At 32.7% G+C, this 21,741-nt stretch overlaps 1 protein-coding gene across 1 annotated transcript in view; it reads right to left on the bottom strand.

Annotated features, from left to right (window-relative positions):
• The window catches only part of LOC145279912 (4-aminobutyrate aminotransferase, mitochondrial-like), a 161,401-nt gene that overhangs the window by 31,827 nt on the left and 107,833 nt on the right, over positions 1–21,741 (bottom strand). The window contains exons 4-9 of the mRNA XM_080131469.1: positions 16,100–16,149; positions 12,761–12,841; positions 11,747–11,839; positions 7,731–7,857; positions 4,576–4,724; positions 2,314–2,451 (exon numbers count right to left, since the gene is read on the bottom strand). Of these exons, the coding sequence (XP_079987595.1) occupies positions 2,314–2,451; positions 4,576–4,724; positions 7,731–7,857; positions 11,747–11,839; positions 12,761–12,841; positions 16,100–16,149 (638 nt within the window). The remainder of the gene's footprint in view (positions 1–2,313; positions 2,452–4,575; positions 4,725–7,730; positions 7,858–11,746; positions 11,840–12,760; positions 12,842–16,099; positions 16,150–21,741) is intronic.

Raw genomic sequence — 21,741 nt, 5'->3', positions numbered from 1 at the left:
TCTAAATTTGTTAGGAATCGTTTCTGTACTATGAATAATACAATGGCATTCACCCAATGCAGGTTGAACTGGCTTCCTTCAAAGGAGGAAGTATCAAGGGAATGTTAAAGTCACAAATGGTCCCAACTACATGTATATCTCAGTTAGAAGACATGACAGCGTTTGGTTTTTGCAGTTCTTACAAGAAGGTGTCATCGTCTACCTACATACAGCGCCTGGTATTTTCAAATGGTAACCCATCTAGTACTAACCAGGCTCAATAATGATCTAATGAGAACCGGTGTTTTAATGCGATTATGCTGTTTCTGTAGTAACCTCACACTTAACCTTAACACTGGCAGCTTTCTGAAAAAATAATTAAAAAAAAAAACATAGTAGAAAATCTTTCATGATAAAACAAATTATCTGAAGTAGATTTGAAAAATATCAAAAGTAGTTTTTATGAAATCGTTAAAATCATGATTAGGAGATACTGAAGTGGTTCAGATAATTTGGTCCCAATTTGTGGCTTGAAGTGTTTTCTTTATCGTTTGCAGAATTAAGAGAAGATAAGTATTCTCCCATTTGAATAGTGTTTCCATTAGAACTCTTCAATTAATCATGTACACTTCAATCTTATCGTAGGTTTGATTTAGAGTTGAATCAGGAGGAGTTATTGTAAGATAAATGAATATTAGTTATTTATCGCTCTGGACCCTACTGTTTTGTACTCCTCAGCAATTATGTACTTTTGAAGTGAAGTGTATAGATAGTTCAATAAATTTAGTTCTTTATCTGGAATGACTGAAAGTGAGTTATCTTAGGATCAGCTAGAAGCCAACATAAAGAGTAAGCAAGTGATTGGTTAGTTTAACCATTTGACGGTAGGGAGATGTGAAGACTGAATTTATGTTGCTGGCAGAATTATAGTTGAGTCAAACTCATGTAAGCAATTGAGAAATAGTAACCGACAAGATCATTTTGTTCCTCATTTGAAGATAGCCTGCAAGCAACTCATAGTTTAAGGAATTGTAGATCCATTTATATAAGTGATTAAAATATATTTTAAGTTAAAATGGTTGTCTCCTTGATTGAGATTATCGGGCTGACTTCCTCATCTTGTTTGTTAACGTCACAACATTTCGGCCGTTTTGCCCTCCGGCCTTCATCAGGTGTTTTGTATCGAACTGGGGAACTGTTTGTTAGTAGTCTCGAACCCAACCCTTTATTATTATTACGGAGGTACCGTGTTCGGACTCCAGCTAGGCTCTGGGACATAGTTGCTGATTCTCTGTTTTGAATGTTACTTTTTCACTGCCTTCGTTCAGGATTGAACTCAGCACCTTTGGGTAACTGTAAACTTTGATACAACGTTAGGACCACTCGGCCATATGTCACTTGGACCCAGTTCGATACAAAACACTTGATGAAGGCCGGAGGGCAAAACGGCCGAACCGTTGTGACGTTAACAAACAAGATGAGGAAGTCAGTCCGACAATCTCAATCAATGAAAACACCTCATCTCAAAAATACAGACGGTTATCTCCTTATTCAAAGAATATTCCACTCCTTCTGGAGAAAAGAATCAAATGGATATCTTCACCGTTGGAATGACACCAACACGACCATTACAACAACAACAATATCAAGAAAACCATAAAACCTTGTTCATTTTTATGCTGGGATTTATGTATCTACTTAGACTACTTTACTATGACTCATAAAAGATGAGAACAAGGCCTGCTATTCCCTAATGGTCACCCATCTGGTATTCAATAAGCTCAACGTCACCTAACTTTAGTAATCTAATGGGAAACAGTGTGCTGACATGATTATAGAATACCAGGCACCGTATGTGGTGACCCTTTAAATTTCAATAATTTTAAGAACCTTTAAATTTTGATCATTTTGAAAGCCTTCAAATTTTGAGCATTTAAATACTTTCTAAATTTGAAGCATTTTAAGATTCTTTGATTGGGCAATTATCGCTCTAAAATTAACTCTTTTCTCGGTCAATAACTTAAGAATGCAACCTCTATTTTAGTATAATTATTTTCTATATCGTTATTTTTTTTTTTCGATTAGAATATTTTGGTATCTAACTTATCACACTTTTTAAAGGAGTCTTTGCTAATAATGTCTGCTAATATTTGATGATAAACTATGAGAAAAATACACAAAAATTATAGATTCCAAAAATATAATTGAATTTCACCCATTATAAGATAATCTCAGTCTTTCAAATATTTTATGGGTCAGGTTAATCGCACTTATTAAAATTGCCACTGTTTTCTTATTGTCATGAAAATTTTTTCATAAATGAAAGTTACTTACTTTTTTTGAGATTCTTTGGAGGGCTCTATAAAAGTAAGGGGTGGCCATATTGTCTCCGCCTTCCCCTTGGATGGGTTCTATGCAGATTCCGACAACTTGTCGTCCGAGTTTGTTAAATTTCTCTATCAGTTCTTCGACCTAGTAAAGATAAAAGAGGAAAAATATCAGATGAAAAGAAAACAATGCTTGGAATAGAAAAAATATCTAATTGCAATCCTAGCAAAACAGAATGACTCATTATAAGATAATGATATGCAATTATAGAGACAGAACATTAATAGGAATTGATAAATATGAGACGAATATTGTAAGTATTGACACACTTGAAATGGATCCAAAATCTTATAAAATTATATGTAATAATCTCCATGTTTCTTGAACAGATCATGATTTTGGATGGCTGCTGACATGTTACCCATCCGAATTTGTTATATTTTTATTTGACATATTGTGCATCCTTAACATCAGCTGTTTGAGCCACAATACACTGACCTTTCTGTAAAATATCCGACATTCTGATAAAACATGTAAAAAAGGCAGGTACACATGAGAGCAAATCACATGGTCTAAGGCAAGTATAGCTAATATTTAACGCTATATTATCAAAGTGACACACACACACACACACACACACACACACACACACACACACACACACACACACACACACACACACACACACACACATATGATGAGAATAATGGAAATAGTATTCAGACGAGATAGAGAGATAAAAAAAGAACACACCAAGTCAATCAATGTTTCGCCTTTATTCTTTACTAGTCTGGGTACCCGGCGTTGTCAGGGTGTTTGGAGGTGTATGTTGAGCAAAAGAAAAAAAAAAGAAAGTGGTAGTAGGCAGGCAAACAGGCTCAAACCCGTACCGTGAAGGAGTAAAGGAACGTGAAAAAAAACCCCAAAAACTGACGTCTTTGCTGTTACACCCATCGCCAAACCGGAAGTGGCGAAGGTTTAAATTAAGGCTAGTCAATCGAAAAAAGGAAATGCCTTTCGAAAATATCAGCGATAAAAGCGACCCCTCCTTGTAGAAAAGTGTCCAGTTAAGGGTGAAAGAATTAATATTTTTAGCTAATTTTTCGATATTTGTTGTTCATGAAAATCCGTTGCCTCTTTTTCGATATTTGTTGTCGTGAAAATTCGTTGCCTCTGTCAGACATACATACATACATACATACATACATACATACATGCATACATACATACATTTAAACAGACAGGTGAGATTTATATTAGAGATTATTATAATTATTATTTATATAAAGACGAAACGTTGATGGACGTGTGACTCGGTTTGTTCTCTTTTCATCTATCTATCTCTCCATATATAGAGCAGGGAAATAGAATTTACAATATTTGGAGACAGAAATTGAAAAAGAGTATATCACCAGTTAGTATATTGAAAATCATGCGAATTTATTTACCACAAGAAAATTTACAGAATTTAAAATGCTCATCAACAGTTCATCCATTGCCTGCTTAACATGACTTCACATACCCTGGATGGGGAGGTACTAAGTGAGTACTTAACCTTGCTCAAGGATCTCCTACAGGTTAGCAGAGGAAAGGGGGATTCCTTGCTGCTCTTGGTAGTGAAAGTGTTTCCACCTTGCCACCTAGATGGAAAACTATTTGATGTTAGAAAAACATCGTCAGCAAGAAAAGCTAGAGAAGCCAGAGAAAAAAAATTACGGTCACAACAAAGTCATACGATGCAAAACTATAAACCTCATTAGGAGGGACTGCAGACCATCGATGGTTGCGAAAACAGACCTAATACATGAAGAGAGAAAGAGAGAGAGAGGGAGAGAGAGAGAGAGAGAGAGAGAGAGAGAGAGATGAGTTGTTGAATTCCACTGTCCAATCTCAATTCTTCCTACCCATGTAATTGACACTAAAACTATGATGTGATAAATTACATTATTATTATCGTTTGAGTGAATGGTAAAACGATTTCTTGTGAGGATGCGAATAGCACTATTTTTATTTTAAATGTACATAGTTCCTTTTTCTTCACTTAAAACATATCCCTCAGTACAGCTCTTGTTGAGTGAAAGCAAAGCCGGTCGGTTTACTTTTATTCATGAATAGTAATAAAAAATGTTCCCTTCATATATAAATATATATATGTGTGTGTGTGTGTGTGTGTGTGTGTGTGTGTGCGTGCGATTATGTGTAGAAAACTTGGCCCAAAATATATTTGTAAAAATCTGCTTTTATCGAATAATACAATGAATTTCTCACCTCAGCCAAAGACTTTTCCACCTCAGCATTGTTCTCTCGTTCAAACTCATGTAATGGGTAGCGGATTTTGGGAAATTGAGCGATTGGCCATTTTGGTTGGGGTGAGTCCAATTTATGAAACCATTTCGCATGGGTCATCGACAATGCACCTGAAATAATTAAAAAATCAAATGCAAAAAATAAAAGTTTTCAGTAGAAAAATTATAATCTAAAGAATGAAATCAAAAATGGATCTACTGATTTGCTGGTGCAGATCAATATTTTCCCTTTTCCTCATCTATGTGACTAAAACTAAATGAAAATTTTATGAGCAAAAATTCTTTCCTAGATCTACTCATCCATAGAACAAAATACAGCGGGACTGCTTCTTATCTTACTACAACATTGTCGTTTTCAAGTCTAATATGAACAAATGTTTTTGAGCCATCCTCTTAAATAATTGGATTCTACAAACTTCCACCTTCAATACTAATCATCAATACTACCCAGCTGACACTCATTAACTGGTATCATCTACCAGCCTTTGGGCATTGTTAAGTGATGACTCTTAGTATATATTATATTTTATATTTTGAAGTTACATTTAAAGTCATACATATATAAATATAGATTTACTAGCAGAGAGACCTGACGTTGCCCGAGATTGAATGATGATCAACAAATGTTTCACACTCCCATATTTTTTATTGTTATTATTTTTTATTGTTATTATTTTTTATTGTTATGAAATCAGTGAAATCGACAATTTTTCAATCAGATCGATTGATTAACTGCTCTAGTTAGGGACCCAGCATAATGCACCGGGAGGAAGCTTCACAAACCTCTGACAGTAACTTTATCTAAAATATACTGTAATCTACATTGTACTGTAGAGAACATAACTATTGATTTATAAAATTTTATAAATGTAATTTTATAAATGTAATGGCGTAAATTAAAATTAAAAATGTAAAAGTCAAGTATCATGTTTCAATTGTGCTCTAAACAGAAACATTTATTTCGAATACAATACTGTCATATAAAAAAAAAACTACTGTTGATTTTATATGTCGGGCCTTTCGGCTTGTGTGGTAATAAAACTTCTCAAATGAACTTGTGATCTTAGAATGTGTGAGGTGTTACCTTTGGTCAAAATTGTCTGTTGCTTCTTTCATCAGATTATTTCAATTGTCGATTAGTGATACTTATCGAAGACATTCCAATACAAAACTTATCTCAGAATATTGCCAGGCACATAAAGTACCTTCCTGTTAAATGTTATAAAAATCAACGCAGCCGTTTTCGAGTCCATCAGGACGAACTCACACAAACACACATGCAAACAGACACACAAAATGTTTCTTTTAATAATAGTAGAGAAGATATAGACATATATATTATACATTAATTATGTTTTAAAATTACGTTTGAAGTCATATATATATATATATATATATATATATATATATATATATATATATATATATATATATATATATATAAATAAAACTACAAATATAAATATTATCCTTATTTTAAAACTATTGAGATAATAGAAAGCTCAATATTAGGCAATTAGAAAACTAGAAAATTGATGAAGAAAAAATCGAATATGTCCCAATACTAGTTTCACCCGCAGCCTCCAACATTCCTGTAACACAACTAAGCTTTACATTTCTTTATCTTACCCACAGACTCCTATCCCGTTTCTTTTTCAGATCTCATGGCTTGATTAGATATTACTTTTATTACAAATTAAAGAATTCTCAAGTTGGTGTGTAGTTAGTATTGAACTGTTCTCTTATCCACATTTCACATGTGTTCTTATGCACATACAGTGGCGCCACAAAGAAAGTCTGCACTTTACATTTTTTAAAAAACCGCAACTTTCAGATAAAATGAAACAACTTTTACCTCATTTGATTCGCCTTTTATTCCTTTATAATTTTACCTGTTCATATTTGACTTTTAATTGAAGTATTCTAGTGTTCACTTCGAATCGAGAAGGCAAAAAGAAACTCTGCACAATAGAAAATTGTTATTTAAATGTAAATTTAGAACATCAATGCAACACAAACACAACAGGAACACAATGAACTAGTTAATATTTAGTAGCATAGCCCTTCTGCAATTTGACAGCCTGCAGTCTTTTGGGAATTCCTTGAATTAGTCTGTGGCAATACTCTGGTGAAAGGGCCTCTTACTTCTCTTTAATTTTTCGTTAAAGTTCTTTCAGATTTGAAATTTTATCATTGCATAGCTGTTGCTTGATGTAATGACATAAGTTTTCAATAGGATTGAGGTCTGAAATTGCATAGGCCAATTCTAACACAGAATATCATGCTCTTCAATAACCTCGACATTGCCAGCTGTGTGAATGGGGGCATAATCCTGCATGAAGATGGGATTATCATCCAAATTCCGGCCAAGGTAGAAAATACTCAGTCAACATATTAATGTACTTGGTCGAATTAAATCAATCTTGCAAGCAAACTATAAGCCCTGAGCCATTGGCACTAATTCATATTGTTTGGATTATTCAGACTACTCTTCTCATCTTGAGTGTCATTTTCACAACCTTTCGGTTGATGTAACCTCTGATCTTCTTTAGATGTTTTTCTTTTTGTCAAATCTTTCTGTCAACTTGTGAATCTGCACAGAATTTCAAACAGAATTCTTTATCTAATCCTCAGGGATAATATGCTCTCGTTCTGTCAGCAAAAACCCATGGCATAGTGGATAAAGGTCTTGGTAAACTTCAGTCGTAAGTTTGACCGACACTCAAAACGAGAGCATGCTACGTTAAATAAAGCGTTCTGTTTCCGAGTTCGACAAGATACACTAAAAACTTTGGAGGTTACATTGACCAAAACGGTGTGAAAATAACACTTAGATCAAATAATAGAATTAAAAAGAATCTCACCCTTAACATTGAGGTATTCTATCTAGTTTTGTGCTTAAAGTAAATGTGGCAATATGGTACGGATGTGTGAACGTGATTCATTATTGCTAAATTGTTAATATGTATTGATCAATGCGTAAGTTGGGTTAGAAAGTAAGACAGTCTCGTTCCTAAAATGCATGCCTTATGCGTAATTGTATTTAAAAATACAATAAAATTCATCATTGCATCTGCCTGATGATGCCATTTCTGTTGACAGTGAAACATTACTCACCCATTGTTCTTCCATGTAAACCATTTGTGAACGACAATATACAGAGATCTGGACAGCCAGGAGGTTCGTTTATAAGACAAGATTGCATCTCCTCATCAGTTGGTGGGAGACCTCCTCTTTCTCGCCTCTGAAATAGCAAAACATGTTAGAAATGAAACTGTATGCGAGCATCTAGCAAGTTAATTAAATGTATAGTAAATACAAGGTCGGCCTGAAATGTAACGGTGCTGTGTATGGCATATGCTATGTGAGTTATGGACAAAATCTAAGAAATCTCGGTTATATAAATGTAAATTTAGTTGTCTTAACCATTGCATTGGTTTACTTCTCTTTTTATGAACACCGAGGAAAAAATAAAAAGAATATAATCACACAAAAACAACCTTCTTATTCAACTGATCACAACTTTTTATCCTAATCATCAAAGAGAGAAGTTGAAACCGTAAAAACATAAAAGAAACAAGACAACAAGGAAGTAATTAACAAGAGTATATATTTATTAATAATGAAATGATTCCAATATTTTTCCCGATTCTTATACAATTACCGAATTCGATTACAATTTCTTTTAAAATCTCTAAACATTGAACTCTACAGTTGTTATTTTTTTTTTCCAATTACCTTAAAAATGTTAAATGTGCAAATATTTTCACACGTGTAAAATACATTTGTGGGGGAGGGTAGAGAATCTATAGATTTTAATTTTACTTGTAGTTTAAATGCGATAAATATTACTTTATCATTACTACCAGCAAGGGAAGTTTTTCCTTTAAATGAAAAGAAGCAAGAAAGAATTAAAAGAATTGTTTTTGGTATTGGAAAATGGGCACACATTTTTTCCTACTCCTACACCCCCAAAAGGAAAAAAATCTATCTTCTCAGCATAGCATATAAAATTCTTGCATGGTTGCTTCTCAATCTTGTAACCAAGCATCTGGAAAATGGCCTTCTCCTGGAAAATCAATGTAGTTTTCATATGCAGTGTAGTATAATTCACATGGTATTTGCTATTCATCAATTCGAGGAAATATGTCAAGAACATGTCTAGGACGTCTACACAACATTTGTTGATCTGTCAAAGGCGTTTGACACCATAAACCAAGCAGGTCTATTGGAAACTATGACGAAATTTGGATGTCCTGATAAATTCATCTCAATCGTCAGACAATTTCATGATGGATGATGGCTTGTGTCATAGATGATGGAGAGGTTTCCAGTGACTTCCCAATTAATAGCGGTGTTAAACAGGGCTGCGTACTTGCCCCAACACTCTTCAACGTGATGTTTTCAGCAGTGCTGATTGATGTATTCAACATAGAAAACCCTGGAGTAAGCATCAACTACAAAACAGACGGAAAATTGTTCAACGCAAAATGACTTAGTGTGTCAACAGGATTAAAACCACCATCGTACGAGATCTTCGGTTTGCTGACGGCTGTGCCATCAATGCCAACACGGAGCTAAAATGCAATATATTGTTTATCATTTTTCTGGGGCGTGCAGCAATTTTGGTTTGATTATTAACATAAAGAAGACCGAGTTCAGTTTGTATTATAGCACAAACACTTCAGTTTGTATTATAACACAAACAGCTCAGTTTGCATTATGACACACACAGTTCCAGAAAAAAGATAGGTTGAGCCCCAGATCTCAATTCCTAGAACCAGCGTAATAGCTTTGAACAAGTTCACTTACTTGGGAAATACACATATATGATGAAGTCGACTACAGGATAGCCAAGATTAGCATTGCTTTTGGACATCTCTGAACCACTGTGTGGAAGTAAAGAGGAATTCGGCTGCAGAGCAAACTTCAAGAATACAGAGCTGTGATTTTTACCATCCTCATGTATGCTTGTGAAATGGACATACCAGACATGCTAAGAAACTAACCCATTTCCACGTTACCTGCATCCATAGACTGTTGAAAATCAAGTGGCAAGACAAAATACCAGACACAGGTTTTAATCCACTCAAATATCCCGTCAGTACACACTATGTTGCAGCAATGTAAAGTTCGTTGGGCAGATCCTATATGGCATGTCAGTTTCAAGGCTTCCAAAACAACTCCTTTATGGCGAGCTGTCCAAAGGAAAAAGAACTACAGGAAACGGTTCAAGGATAGTCTGAAGGTTTCCTTCAAACAGTTCAGTTTGTATTAGGACACAAACAGTTCAGTTTGTATTATAACACAAACAGTTCAGTTTGCATTATGACACAAACAGTTCAGTTTGCATTATGACACAAACAGTACAGTTTGCATTATGACACAAACAGTTCAGTTTGCATTATGACACAAACAGTTCAGTTTGCATTATGACACAAACAGTTTAGTTTGTATTATAGCACAAACACTTCAGTTTGTATCATAACACAAACAGTTCAGTTTGCATTATGACACAAACTGTTCAGTTTGTATTATAACACAGTTCAGTTTGTATTATAACACAACAGTTCATTTTGTATTATGACACAAACAGTTCAGTTTGTATTATAGCACAAACAGTTCAGTTTGTATTATAACAAATGGAAAAAACTAATACAAGGCAGACAAATGTGCTGGCGTGCCAAAAGTCACAAAGTGTGTACAATTACTCAATCCACACGCAATAAAGAATGCAAGAGAAAATGTGCAATTAAAAAAGATGGATCAGTCAGCATCTCTGCTACAGAATCATCCCCAGATGTCCAACATGCGAGAAATATTTCAGAGCTCAAATCAGTCTAATAAGCATGATCATGGCCATCTGCGCAAGCAATCAACAAACACCAGCACAGTGATAGATGTGTAGACTGTCAGTTTGATAGTTAAGTTTCGATCCCGGCTTGAAGCACTTGCTTGTCTAGCCGCACTGAATAGCTTTAAACATTGAAACAGTACTGTATATGGATGACAATTTTTACTTTATGGTAGAGTTCTTGTAAGGAAATCGCAGGGTCACTACACATAAGGCATTACTCATTAGGTAAAAACTAACTCTCAAACCCACTGAAAAGATATTTATGCTTATTGACTTTTAGATTTTGCTTACATTGGATGATAGTACTGGGTAAAGGCGTAGATTGTCTGATGATTGAGTTTTAATCCAGGCTTGAAGCACTTGCTTGTCCAGACGCAATGATGAGCTGTAAGCAGTGAAACAGTACTGCCTGTTGATGACAATATATATATATATATATATATATATATATACATATATATACATATATATATACACATATATATACATATATATATACACATATATATACATATATATACACATATATATATGCATATATATACACATATATATATATGCATATATATATATATATATATATATATATACATATATATATATATTCATGTACCTTTTTTATAATCATTTGTTGATTTATTAATCTACTTATTTGTCAATTTAATTATTTAATGCATAATTTACCTCCTGGTTTCCTTAATGCAAAAAAGACAACATAATATTAGGTGAAGATTAACAAGAGAATATATATATATATATATATATATATATTTATATATATATATATATATATATATATATATATATATATATATATATATATATATATATATATATATATATATATATATATATATATGAAACAAAGTGGTTATAAAATTCCAACGTGGAGTGTTTACTATGACGATGCTATCATCCAATAAAGATGGTTTAAAAAAAAAATGATTTCAAGCAGACCTGATTTGGTTTTTCTGAAAATTATTTTTAAACAATGACAAATCTTGAATCATCTAACCGTCAGCAATTATGGCATGCCAGAGGCAACTGTCGCTTTACCACACCTACACCTTCTTCCACAACCACTGCACCTAAAAAATATCTGATGAATTTAAGCAACAAACTTGAATGGCTTCAACGGCAAAGAAATTTTTACCAGCAAAATAGTTCATTTATCTGAATTACATGCTAATAGTGTGACTTTTCTTGTGCATAACTGTCCACCTAACAAATCCAATGTTTGCTTCTAATAGATCATAGAGATATGAATGCAACAAACCTGGTGAAGCATGAACATGGACTTTTGACAGTATTCAACAGAACAGGATCCACATGACATCGTCTGGACGCAATTTAGACCGGGAGGAGCTAACTGTAATGTATAAAAAGACTTTAGTGATTATCTAAAATATAAATACCATTGATTTTAGTGTTTATCTAAATCGATACTTTTATTGATCATAGTTTTTATTTAAAATGACAATACTATTAACTATATTATATTTATTTTGAAATTGGAATGCTATTAACATAGCATTTATCCTAAAATGGCAACACTATTGAGTGCGCTGAGTGTTAATCTCAAATGACAATGCTATTGATCTTAATATTTGCTAAATAACAATGCTACTGAGCATAGTGTATATCTTAAATGTAAATCAGGTGGGCTTAATAATTATAAAAATGTTATTATTATTATTATTATTATTATTATTATTATTATTATTATTATTATTATTGTCGTTGTTGTTGTTGTTGTTAGTAGTAGTAGTAGTAGTAGTAGTAGTAGTAGTAGTAGTAGTAGTATTTGTATAAATAGTAGTGTTAGAGTTAATCCGAATTATACTATTTCTTTAAAATCATTTGCATTTCTTATAATTTTATGTTTTTTTTAAATATAAATTTCTAAAAGCTTTATACACATATTATTAGTAGAAGTTTATAGAAGTACAACAATATTTTAGGCTTCATTTGAGAAAAATAAGTACGAAAACTTCAATAAAATCTGTTTAAAATCAGAACCAAAAACAAGATTTGCAAGAAGAATGCAAATCTCAAACGTAAACCAAATCAAACAAAACTATATTCATTTTATTTATTAGTTTATTAGAGAATGCTTTATGACAAAAATGATTAAATATATATACAGTTATAAACATCACTTAATACATTTTTCAACCTTTTTTTTACAGCGATCATCCATATCATACAAAATAATGGATTGCATTTTCTCAAATAATACAAATTCCAGTAAAAATTATTAGTATTTCAAGATTAATAGAATTGTACTAACTGTCATTAAGGCGCTTTTCACTCTGGCGATCCATTGTTGTGGTGGATAAGCTGCAAGAGCTGGTCTGTTGACAAAGAGAGCCTGAAATTATATATAAAATAAATACATGAACGGAAGGACATTGCATAATAAAGACATAAGAGCATGATATAGATTGTGGATCTTTATTCAGATTACAACATAAATAATAATGATAAATAACAATTTATAAATAATAAATAAATAATTATTTGTACTTATTCATAAGCTATAGATTTCTGATTACAATAGGACATATAACTAATTATAATGCTTCTTTTTTCAGGAATGAACTTCGTTGCATCAGTAGAAAATTGTACATAAAATACTTGGAATTTGGTTGTTCTGACATAATGAGTAAATTGTCATGATTGTTTGTACAGTAAAGATATATAAAGGGGATAAAATATCTTATAACTAGCAGGCATTTTTGCCCGGCGTTGCCCGGAAAAAATAAAAAAAATACTAACTAAAAAATATTAAGTATTCATTTTTAATGAATACAGGTTAAAACGATAAAATTGTCGTCATAGGAAATATAACATGATTCCATTTCCGTTTTATGAAAACCGGTTTTCTTTTTTGTTGCAGACTCTCTACTAGTTGGCCAGTTGTCTACAAATCCCAAAAGCAATAGGGGCCTGTTATCATGTCTGAAAGTGACACAATGTCCAACAAGTGATTGGAGATGCGCTGCTGTACAACGCATGCTCTCTACCGATCCCAGTTATGACAACAGGACCATTGCCAGCACCCTCAAAATGCAAATCCAGAATGTTCAACGCTTGAGAGCACAGTTCAATGCATCAGATGAACCATTATTATCGTCTTTAGTGTGATTTCAAGTGAGGGCCACACATGCCACCTCGCATCTCTGAAGTCATCTTAAAAAGCCAACACCAAAGTGTACATGGATGTGCAGAAGAGTGTGATGATCCCCTGGTGCAATCAGGTAGCCGCTGGCAGATCCTGGATGTAGCAGCAGGATTCAGTATCGACCCGCAAGTCCAAAGACACCCAGGCTTGGCTTCGGAACGAGTGCTACGACTTTGTACCTTTCTCTCACTTATTTAAAAGTGAACCATGTGTTGCACTTAACTGATTGACATTTTGCTGAAATGGTTATTAGAATGATGTTTTGTAGAGCCCCCTACACACACATACCCACTCATACACACACTCACACACATGCACACACATACACACACATATAAAAAAAGAAGGCTTCCTTCAGTCTTGACTGACTATGGATACCCACTGTAAGAGTGCTTGTACATTAAATTTTTGTGGCAAGAGTTGTGCAATCTCCAACCACACCTCTCTTGAGTCGACATTATTAAATACCAGTGGCAAGTGGAGGTTCAAGACGACTGGAATTAAATGCCGAGATAAGTGGAAAGCACATACAGCGCCTAGAATTCTCAAATGGTCACTCATCTGGTATTAGCCAGGCTCAACATTGCTTAACTTCGGTTATCTGAGGAGAACCAATGCGTCAACGCGATTATGCCGTGCATACACACACATATGTATGCATAGTAAATTTCGAAAATATATAGGGCAATTAAGCTACACAGAATTTTCTGCATTTCATCCTCATAAGGACTCGTTAGATTAACTCATGGAATTGATGTTATCATATGCTTCTATATACATACACAAATTATTAATTTTGCCTGCTAATCAATCAGATTCTTTGTTGTTCTCACCTTTTTATTCACCAGCCAATCGCCGTAAGTTTATTAGACTAAGATCGGCTTTTAATGTAGGTGTGCTTAGGTACGCTTTTTTAAAAATTTTATTTGTATTTTAGATGTTATAAAAGTTCTTTTTTACTTATAAATTATTATAATTTTCGTATTTGGACATATTGGCATACTATTGACCAAAAGTTAAAAATATACAAAAACGAAGAATAGTTTTAGTTATAAACTATTTTATTTGAAATATAAACACCAAGAGTTAATGCGGAAAACATTTTATTACATGTTCAAATTTTGAAAAAAATTCAAACATCAATGACAGCCAAAAAGCAGGTAAATTCTATTGTTGGAAGTGACACGGCGTTTTAAAACGCTATAACTAACTTTTAAATGCATTTTTTACTAAGGTTTAAAAGCCACATTAACTTCTATCATTTAATTTCTCTTTGTAGATAAAGCATCCTTCCCGTCATGCACAGTGTATGCAGACACCCTACTTTCCTATCATCTCTCTGCCGATCAGATTTCCTCCTTAGCCACTCAATATCATTTCTTACATGAAGAACCTAGAAACTGTTGTGGATACATCATCATAGAGAGAGTTGTCGACTTGATCCGGAGAACTTTTCTCCGTCTAACTGGAGACACCTTCCATCTCCTATACAAAATTTACGACCCATTCTTGAATATGCTATCCAAACAACCAATCATTACCTTCAAAAAGATATTGAAAACCTGGAGCGCGTTCAAATATTGCAAATCAGAATGGTAACGTTTACCTACAAAGAGTGGCTTCAAATCAAAAATGTGTTTTCGCTTTCCCAATAGAGGATGCTAGGAGACTTGATTCTTGCATAGAACATCATTAAGGGAAATTTAAGTTTATCTTTTGATAGTTTTTTTTTTACCTCGACACCAAGTCACAGCCTTCAGAAACACTTCAAAAAGATTCGCCATCGACACTTTCATCTTAGTAGAAGAAAGGTAACATCCTCTGTCCATGTTTTTACTCTGTAGAACATTGTCAGATGAGGTTGTGACGATGCCTTTATTATCCCGGTTTAAAGTGACTTTGAACAAAAATTCAAACTTTATATGGAATGTAAATATATTGTCTTTTTACGTGGTTGGTTATACTTTATTATTTTTTGTCAATAAATTTTATTTGATTTGATTTGTCATAGTTTTGTCAGTCCTGTCTAGTCAGACGTTAAGTTAGGGTTAAGGTAGCGATAAGCTATGCAAAATACAAAAGAAACGCTATTATGGAATACATTGTCGATTGTGTGAGTTTATGTAGATGCAAGGGAAAGATCATTAATGCAAATACTCACTACTATAAAAAAATTTGCAATATATTAAATTATTTTTGTACTTTTATTAGCCAACAAGAAAAAAATCCACAGATTATCGTCACGGTTGGCTCATGAAAAACAAGTAATAAAACACAGAACTTATTGTAGGTATTTGCATGCGCTCAACCATCTAAATATTTACCTGACTCGACGTTGTTTGAGAATCGAGATTTATATCCAACAGATAACGTCTTTCAGAATGAAACCAAACGTAAATTGTCAGCAGTTCTTTAAAATAAAGCCATAAGAAGCTGGATACTTACCGCATTGTGTTCGTCTCTCAAGGCTTGGTGTAATCTTGGATGATTGTAGCCTTGAAAGAAAAGAAAAGAAACGAAAGAAAATTATAAATTGTACGTGGGTGAGTCGGAAGCGCCTCAATATTTTGGTAACTGAATTGTTTTTGTTTTGTTTTGTTTTTTGTCGACGAGATTGTGAACATGATTAACCAAATTGAACTGTGGACATTAGCTCGAAGAAAAACCTCGAAATTACTAGTTTTTAATCTCCTGACTTTTTCTGATTGTCTAGGTTCTTGTAACCCAAACAAAATTTATTGAGCCATCTCATTATAAGATGTTTAATTGAACTCCAATCTCTGCAGTTTCTTCGTAGTAATTATTCACAGCAAGAACTCGTTTTGCGACCCTAATTAAAAAAGAACAACTTCCTTTCTTCTTTTGCATAATTAGTGTAATGTGAAACTTCTACGCACATATCTTCTTTGGTAGAACTTCTCATCTGTGAAGCACGTTACCTCAGAACTGCTTCTCTCTTATTATAACACGGTTGTCTTCAAATCTAATTGCAGAATATTTCTGCCATGAATCATTTACATCAGTAATTCGAGCTGAATCCAGCGCTTCAATCGTTCCCAATCCTCTCGTAATGTTCTTCATCTTGCAACCAACAATTATTTTATTCTATTAACCCTTTGGTCTTGATAAGTGGTGATTCTTGCAGCACAACAAATTACTTTGGTGGCGGACAGAGCACTTATGGGACTGTTTAAGCTTGTAATATATAACTTCTCACATGAAACTATGTTACATGTGTTTCCATGTTTAAGCTTGTAATATATAACTTCTCACATGAAACTATGTTACATATGTTTCCATGTTTAAGCTTGTAATATATAACTTCTCACATGAAACTATGTTACATATGTTTCCATGTTTAAGCTTGTAATATATAACTTCTCACATGAAACTATGTTACATATGTTTCCATGTTTAAGCTTGTAATATATAACTTCTCACATGAAACTATGTTACATGTGTTTCCATGTTTAAGCTTGTAATATATAACTTCTCACATGAAACTATGTTACATGTGTTTCCATGTTTAAGCTTGTAATATATAACTTCTCACATGAAACTATGTTACATATGTTTCCATGTTTAAGCTTGTAATATATAACTTCTCACATGAAACTATGTTACATATGTTTCCATGTTTAAGTTTGTAATATATAACTTCTCACATGAAACTATGTTACATGTGTTTCCATGTTTAAGCTTGTAATATGTAACTTCTCACATGAAACTATGTTACATATGTTTCCATGTTTAAGCTTGTAATATATAACTTCTCACATGAAACTATGTTACATATGTTTCCATGTTTAAGCTTGTAATATATAACTTCTCACATGAAACTATGTTACATATGTTTCCATGTTTAAGCTTGTAATATATAACTTCTCACATGAAACTATGTTACATGTGTTTCCATGTTGTTTTTAAATTACACAACCAGTTAAACACTATCGAATGTACTAGCACAATAACTAGCACGGTACTACCAGTCACCAATCACAGAGGAAGGTGGCGGGGATGAAATTCAACACACAAATAATACAATGAGGCACATTTCTCTCATATTAGAAAAAAAAAAACCTTCAAAATATACTGAAGTAATTTGCATTATTCCTTATATGCAGTTATCATCTTCCACAGTCATTTTTAAACTGAGATCATCTGATCGCCAAAGATTAAATAAAAATAGTAATTATTAACTAGCGGGGCCTGTGGATATTCCATAGTAGAATCATTCATATGTGATTTCTTGCTGCTGGGCATTCTGTGGACGATTAGCGTGAATACAGACCCCGCTATATTATTATAGCTCTTTTCTTAAAACTTTAAATGTATTTATCTAAATGATCTGGTTAATGTAGTGGAAAAATATATCTAATTATTGCGGTTTATAGGAGTCTGTAACATATTTCTATTGCATGGACAACCTGTCACAGATGGAAACCCCACAAATATTATTATATCATCTTTAAACAGAACAGATACTATCCTTGGATTTTAGCAAGAAGACCAAGAAGGTATATTTTACTTTCACATATGGCCCAAAATGGACATCACTTTTTTTATTAAATATTTTTTTACATTGCATCTTCGGTGATCGGGAGATCCTGTTTATTAAAAAGGAGGATGTAGAGTGATAAAATACCGTGAACATTAAATTAGCATATCTTTATACTAAGTTAATGTTCATAGTATGTTATCGCCTTCTATCCTCCATTTTTAATAAATAGGATCTCCCGTTCATATAATTTATAATCTGGAAACCGTGACATATGTACGTACATTAAAGGCATTACGTTATTAATATATAGACTACTAGCAAAAAGCATCCACTCTCTGGTCACACAAGGGTAAGCCAATGTTTGGTAGAATGTTCCCATAACAACAGAACAAATAATACACTGTCACCCCTGCCCCTGTCTCCTTAAAAAGGTAAGAAGTAGTTCTGGCAGGATGATATCTTGACTTCAGAACAGATATTATAGTGTGCCTCCTGTCACCAAAAATAATAAAAAGGAGGAGGTAGGATTATAATAACATGACCAGAAAACAGATACTACACGATCCGCTATATAAAGAGGGAAGAGATCATGACTACAGAATAGATAGTACACCCCTCCCCCATAACCCAAAAATGAAAAGGTGAAGGTAATGTCTGAGACGATGGTATCATGATCACAGAACAGATACTACACTTCCCATAATTTTCAAAAGGAGGGGGTAGTTCTGGTAACATCGTATCATGGCTACATAATAGATATTATACTACAATTCCCCAAAGGAAGAGATAGTGTCTATTGTATTATGATTACACAACAGATTATTAAATTGATCATTGATAATTAAAGTATAGTACAATAATACATTAACTAGCGGGACCTGTGGAAATTCCACAGGGAACTCATTCATATGTAATATATTGATGTTGGCATTCTGTAGATGTCCAATTTAGATAGAGATGCTCTGATATTATTATAGCTGTTTTGTTAAAACTGCAAAAGTATTTATCTAAGCTAGCACGAACGCCTGACAAAGCCTGGTCGTAAAGTATGCTTACAGATGATATTTTAATTCTTGCAGATTTCGTATATATATATATATATATATATATATATATATATATATATATATATATATATATATATATATAGCCATATGACTTGGTTGCATTCGCTTGAATCGAAACCGAAATAAAAACTTATGAAAAAAATATATGTATATATAACTTGAGTTCCTTCAGACATAATCGAAACTGAAACCAAAATTTATGAAGAATTCTTGATAAAATTATTTATAAAAAAAAATAGATTACTGGAGTGCCATCATTTATAATCGAAACCGAAACCAAAACTTATGAAGAATTCTTGATAAAATTATTTATAAAAAAAAAGATGACTTAAGTGCCATCAGCTATAATCGAAACCAAAACTTATGAAGAATTTTTGGGAAAATTATTTATGACAAGAAATGGAAGCACATAACAATTAAACGACCCGGATGTAAGCGTGACACAGAAAATAACACACATGCTATGGTATTAATATATAGATAGAAGTATAGTTTCGGCTTCAGATAGATATCAAATCTTCATTAGCAATAGAACTGATGTTGTTCTTATACAAATTTGATTTTACCCATTTTGAAAGCAATTGTTTCCAAATCGAATAAGATGCCATAAATAGAATGGTGTTCTCCCAATCGACTTACAAATGACATTAGTTTTATTTATCTAAATAATGTTTTGCTGATAATTATTTTTACATGAAGAAATAGACTGGATTTGAATTGTTATAGTAAATTCATAAATGAAAATAGTTATCACTTTTATTTTAATTATTTAGAGCAATATTAAGCTGATAAGTGTTTTCACGAAGAAAAGGAAGGAAAAGATGGAAACTAAGCAACCGTGGAATTTTAACAGAGTCCAATGAATTGCTAATATAAAGTATCTCATCAAATGTCATCATAGCGGATGATATTTAACGAGACACTTGTCATTGTTTCCCAGCGACAAAACCTTTAAAATAACGGTCGAGCCTTAGATTGAGAGAAAGAGGGAGAAAGAGAGAGAGAGAGAGAGAGAGAGAGAGAGAGAGAGAGAGAGAGAGAGAGAGAGAGAGAGAGAGAGAGAGAGACGGGGGACAGCAATTTCGGATAAATATACAAGCAAAAATGATTAAAGTTAATGCTTTTATTTATTACAAGTTAAAATAGCCATTTTCGAAGTGAAAAGATTCTTAAAATGATCAAATTATAGTGTCTTAAAAATATCAAAATACGAAGGTTCTTAAAATTATAAAAATTTCGAAGATCATAAAATAATAAAAATGTAGAAATGAACAAATTTTAGGGGGTCTTAAAATGATAAATATTTAGAGTCCTGAAATATCCAAATTTAGCCGATATTGAATTAATCAAAATTTAGAGGGTCATGAAATGATAAAAATTTAGAGTATCTTAGCATTATAAAAACATAAAGAGTCTTTAAAAGATGCTGTCCTAAATCAAAATTTATGGTCTTTGGAGTTATCAAAATTTAGAAGGTTTTACAATAAGCAAAATTCAGAGGGCTTTAAAATGATAAAAAATTTTGTCAAATTTTGGAAATCTGTTCAACTTTACGTAATTTAACTATGGTTTGTACAAATGGTCTGTGTGGGTCCCTTCAGTCGCCTCTTCATATCCCCGTCATTACACTAATCTGTATATGATTACCAGACAAACAGACAGGCAGACATAAACACAAGTTTCTCTTATTACTATAATTTTTTTCATTACTTTCAGTGTTTATCACAATGTTATATAAATTACGATATACGTATATATATGAATACGATAACGTGTTGTTTTCTGTGTCACACTTACATCTGGGTCGTTTGATTGTTATGTACTTCGATTTCTTGTAATAAATAATTTTACCAAGAATTCTTCATAAGTCTTGGTTTCGGTTTCGATTTTAGCTGATGGTACCTTAGTAATCTATTTTTTTATAAATAATTTTATCAAGAATTCTTCATAAATTTTGGTTTCGGTTTCGAATATAGCTGAAGGAACTAAAGCTATATATATATATATATATATATATATACATATATATATATATATATATATATATATATATATATATATATATATATATATATATATATATATATATATATATATATAAGTTTTGGATTCAGTTTCGATTCAAACTGATGAACCCAAGTCATATAGCTATATTTTTTTTATTTTTGAAATCGCAACTTTATAGTATGTAAAAATCGATAGAACATAAGCTCTACTAATAATATATACGAAATCTGCAAGAATTAAAATATCATATTTAAGCGTACGTTACGACTGGGTTATGCCAGGCATCCCTGCTAGCTTAGATAAATACTTTTGCAGTTTTAATGAAAGAGCTACAATAATATGATAGCCCCCATTTACGTTGAACATCGACAGAATGCCAACATCAATATATTACATATGAATGAGACCCTGTGGAATTTCTACAGGTCTCGCTAGTTTAAGAGACTTGAATTAAAAAATTTTTTTTAAATATTTTTGCTTTTTATCCTTGTGCTTTCAACTTGCTCACAACT

Source organism: Euprymna scolopes, chromosome 7 (assembly GCF_053919585.1).
Source record: "Euprymna scolopes isolate OS-2025 chromosome 7, ASM5391958v1, whole genome shotgun sequence".
In the NCBI taxonomy this organism is placed as follows: Eukaryota; Metazoa; Mollusca; class Cephalopoda; order Sepiida; family Sepiolidae; genus Euprymna; species Euprymna scolopes.
This window is presented reverse-complemented; position numbering and strand designations above follow the sequence as displayed.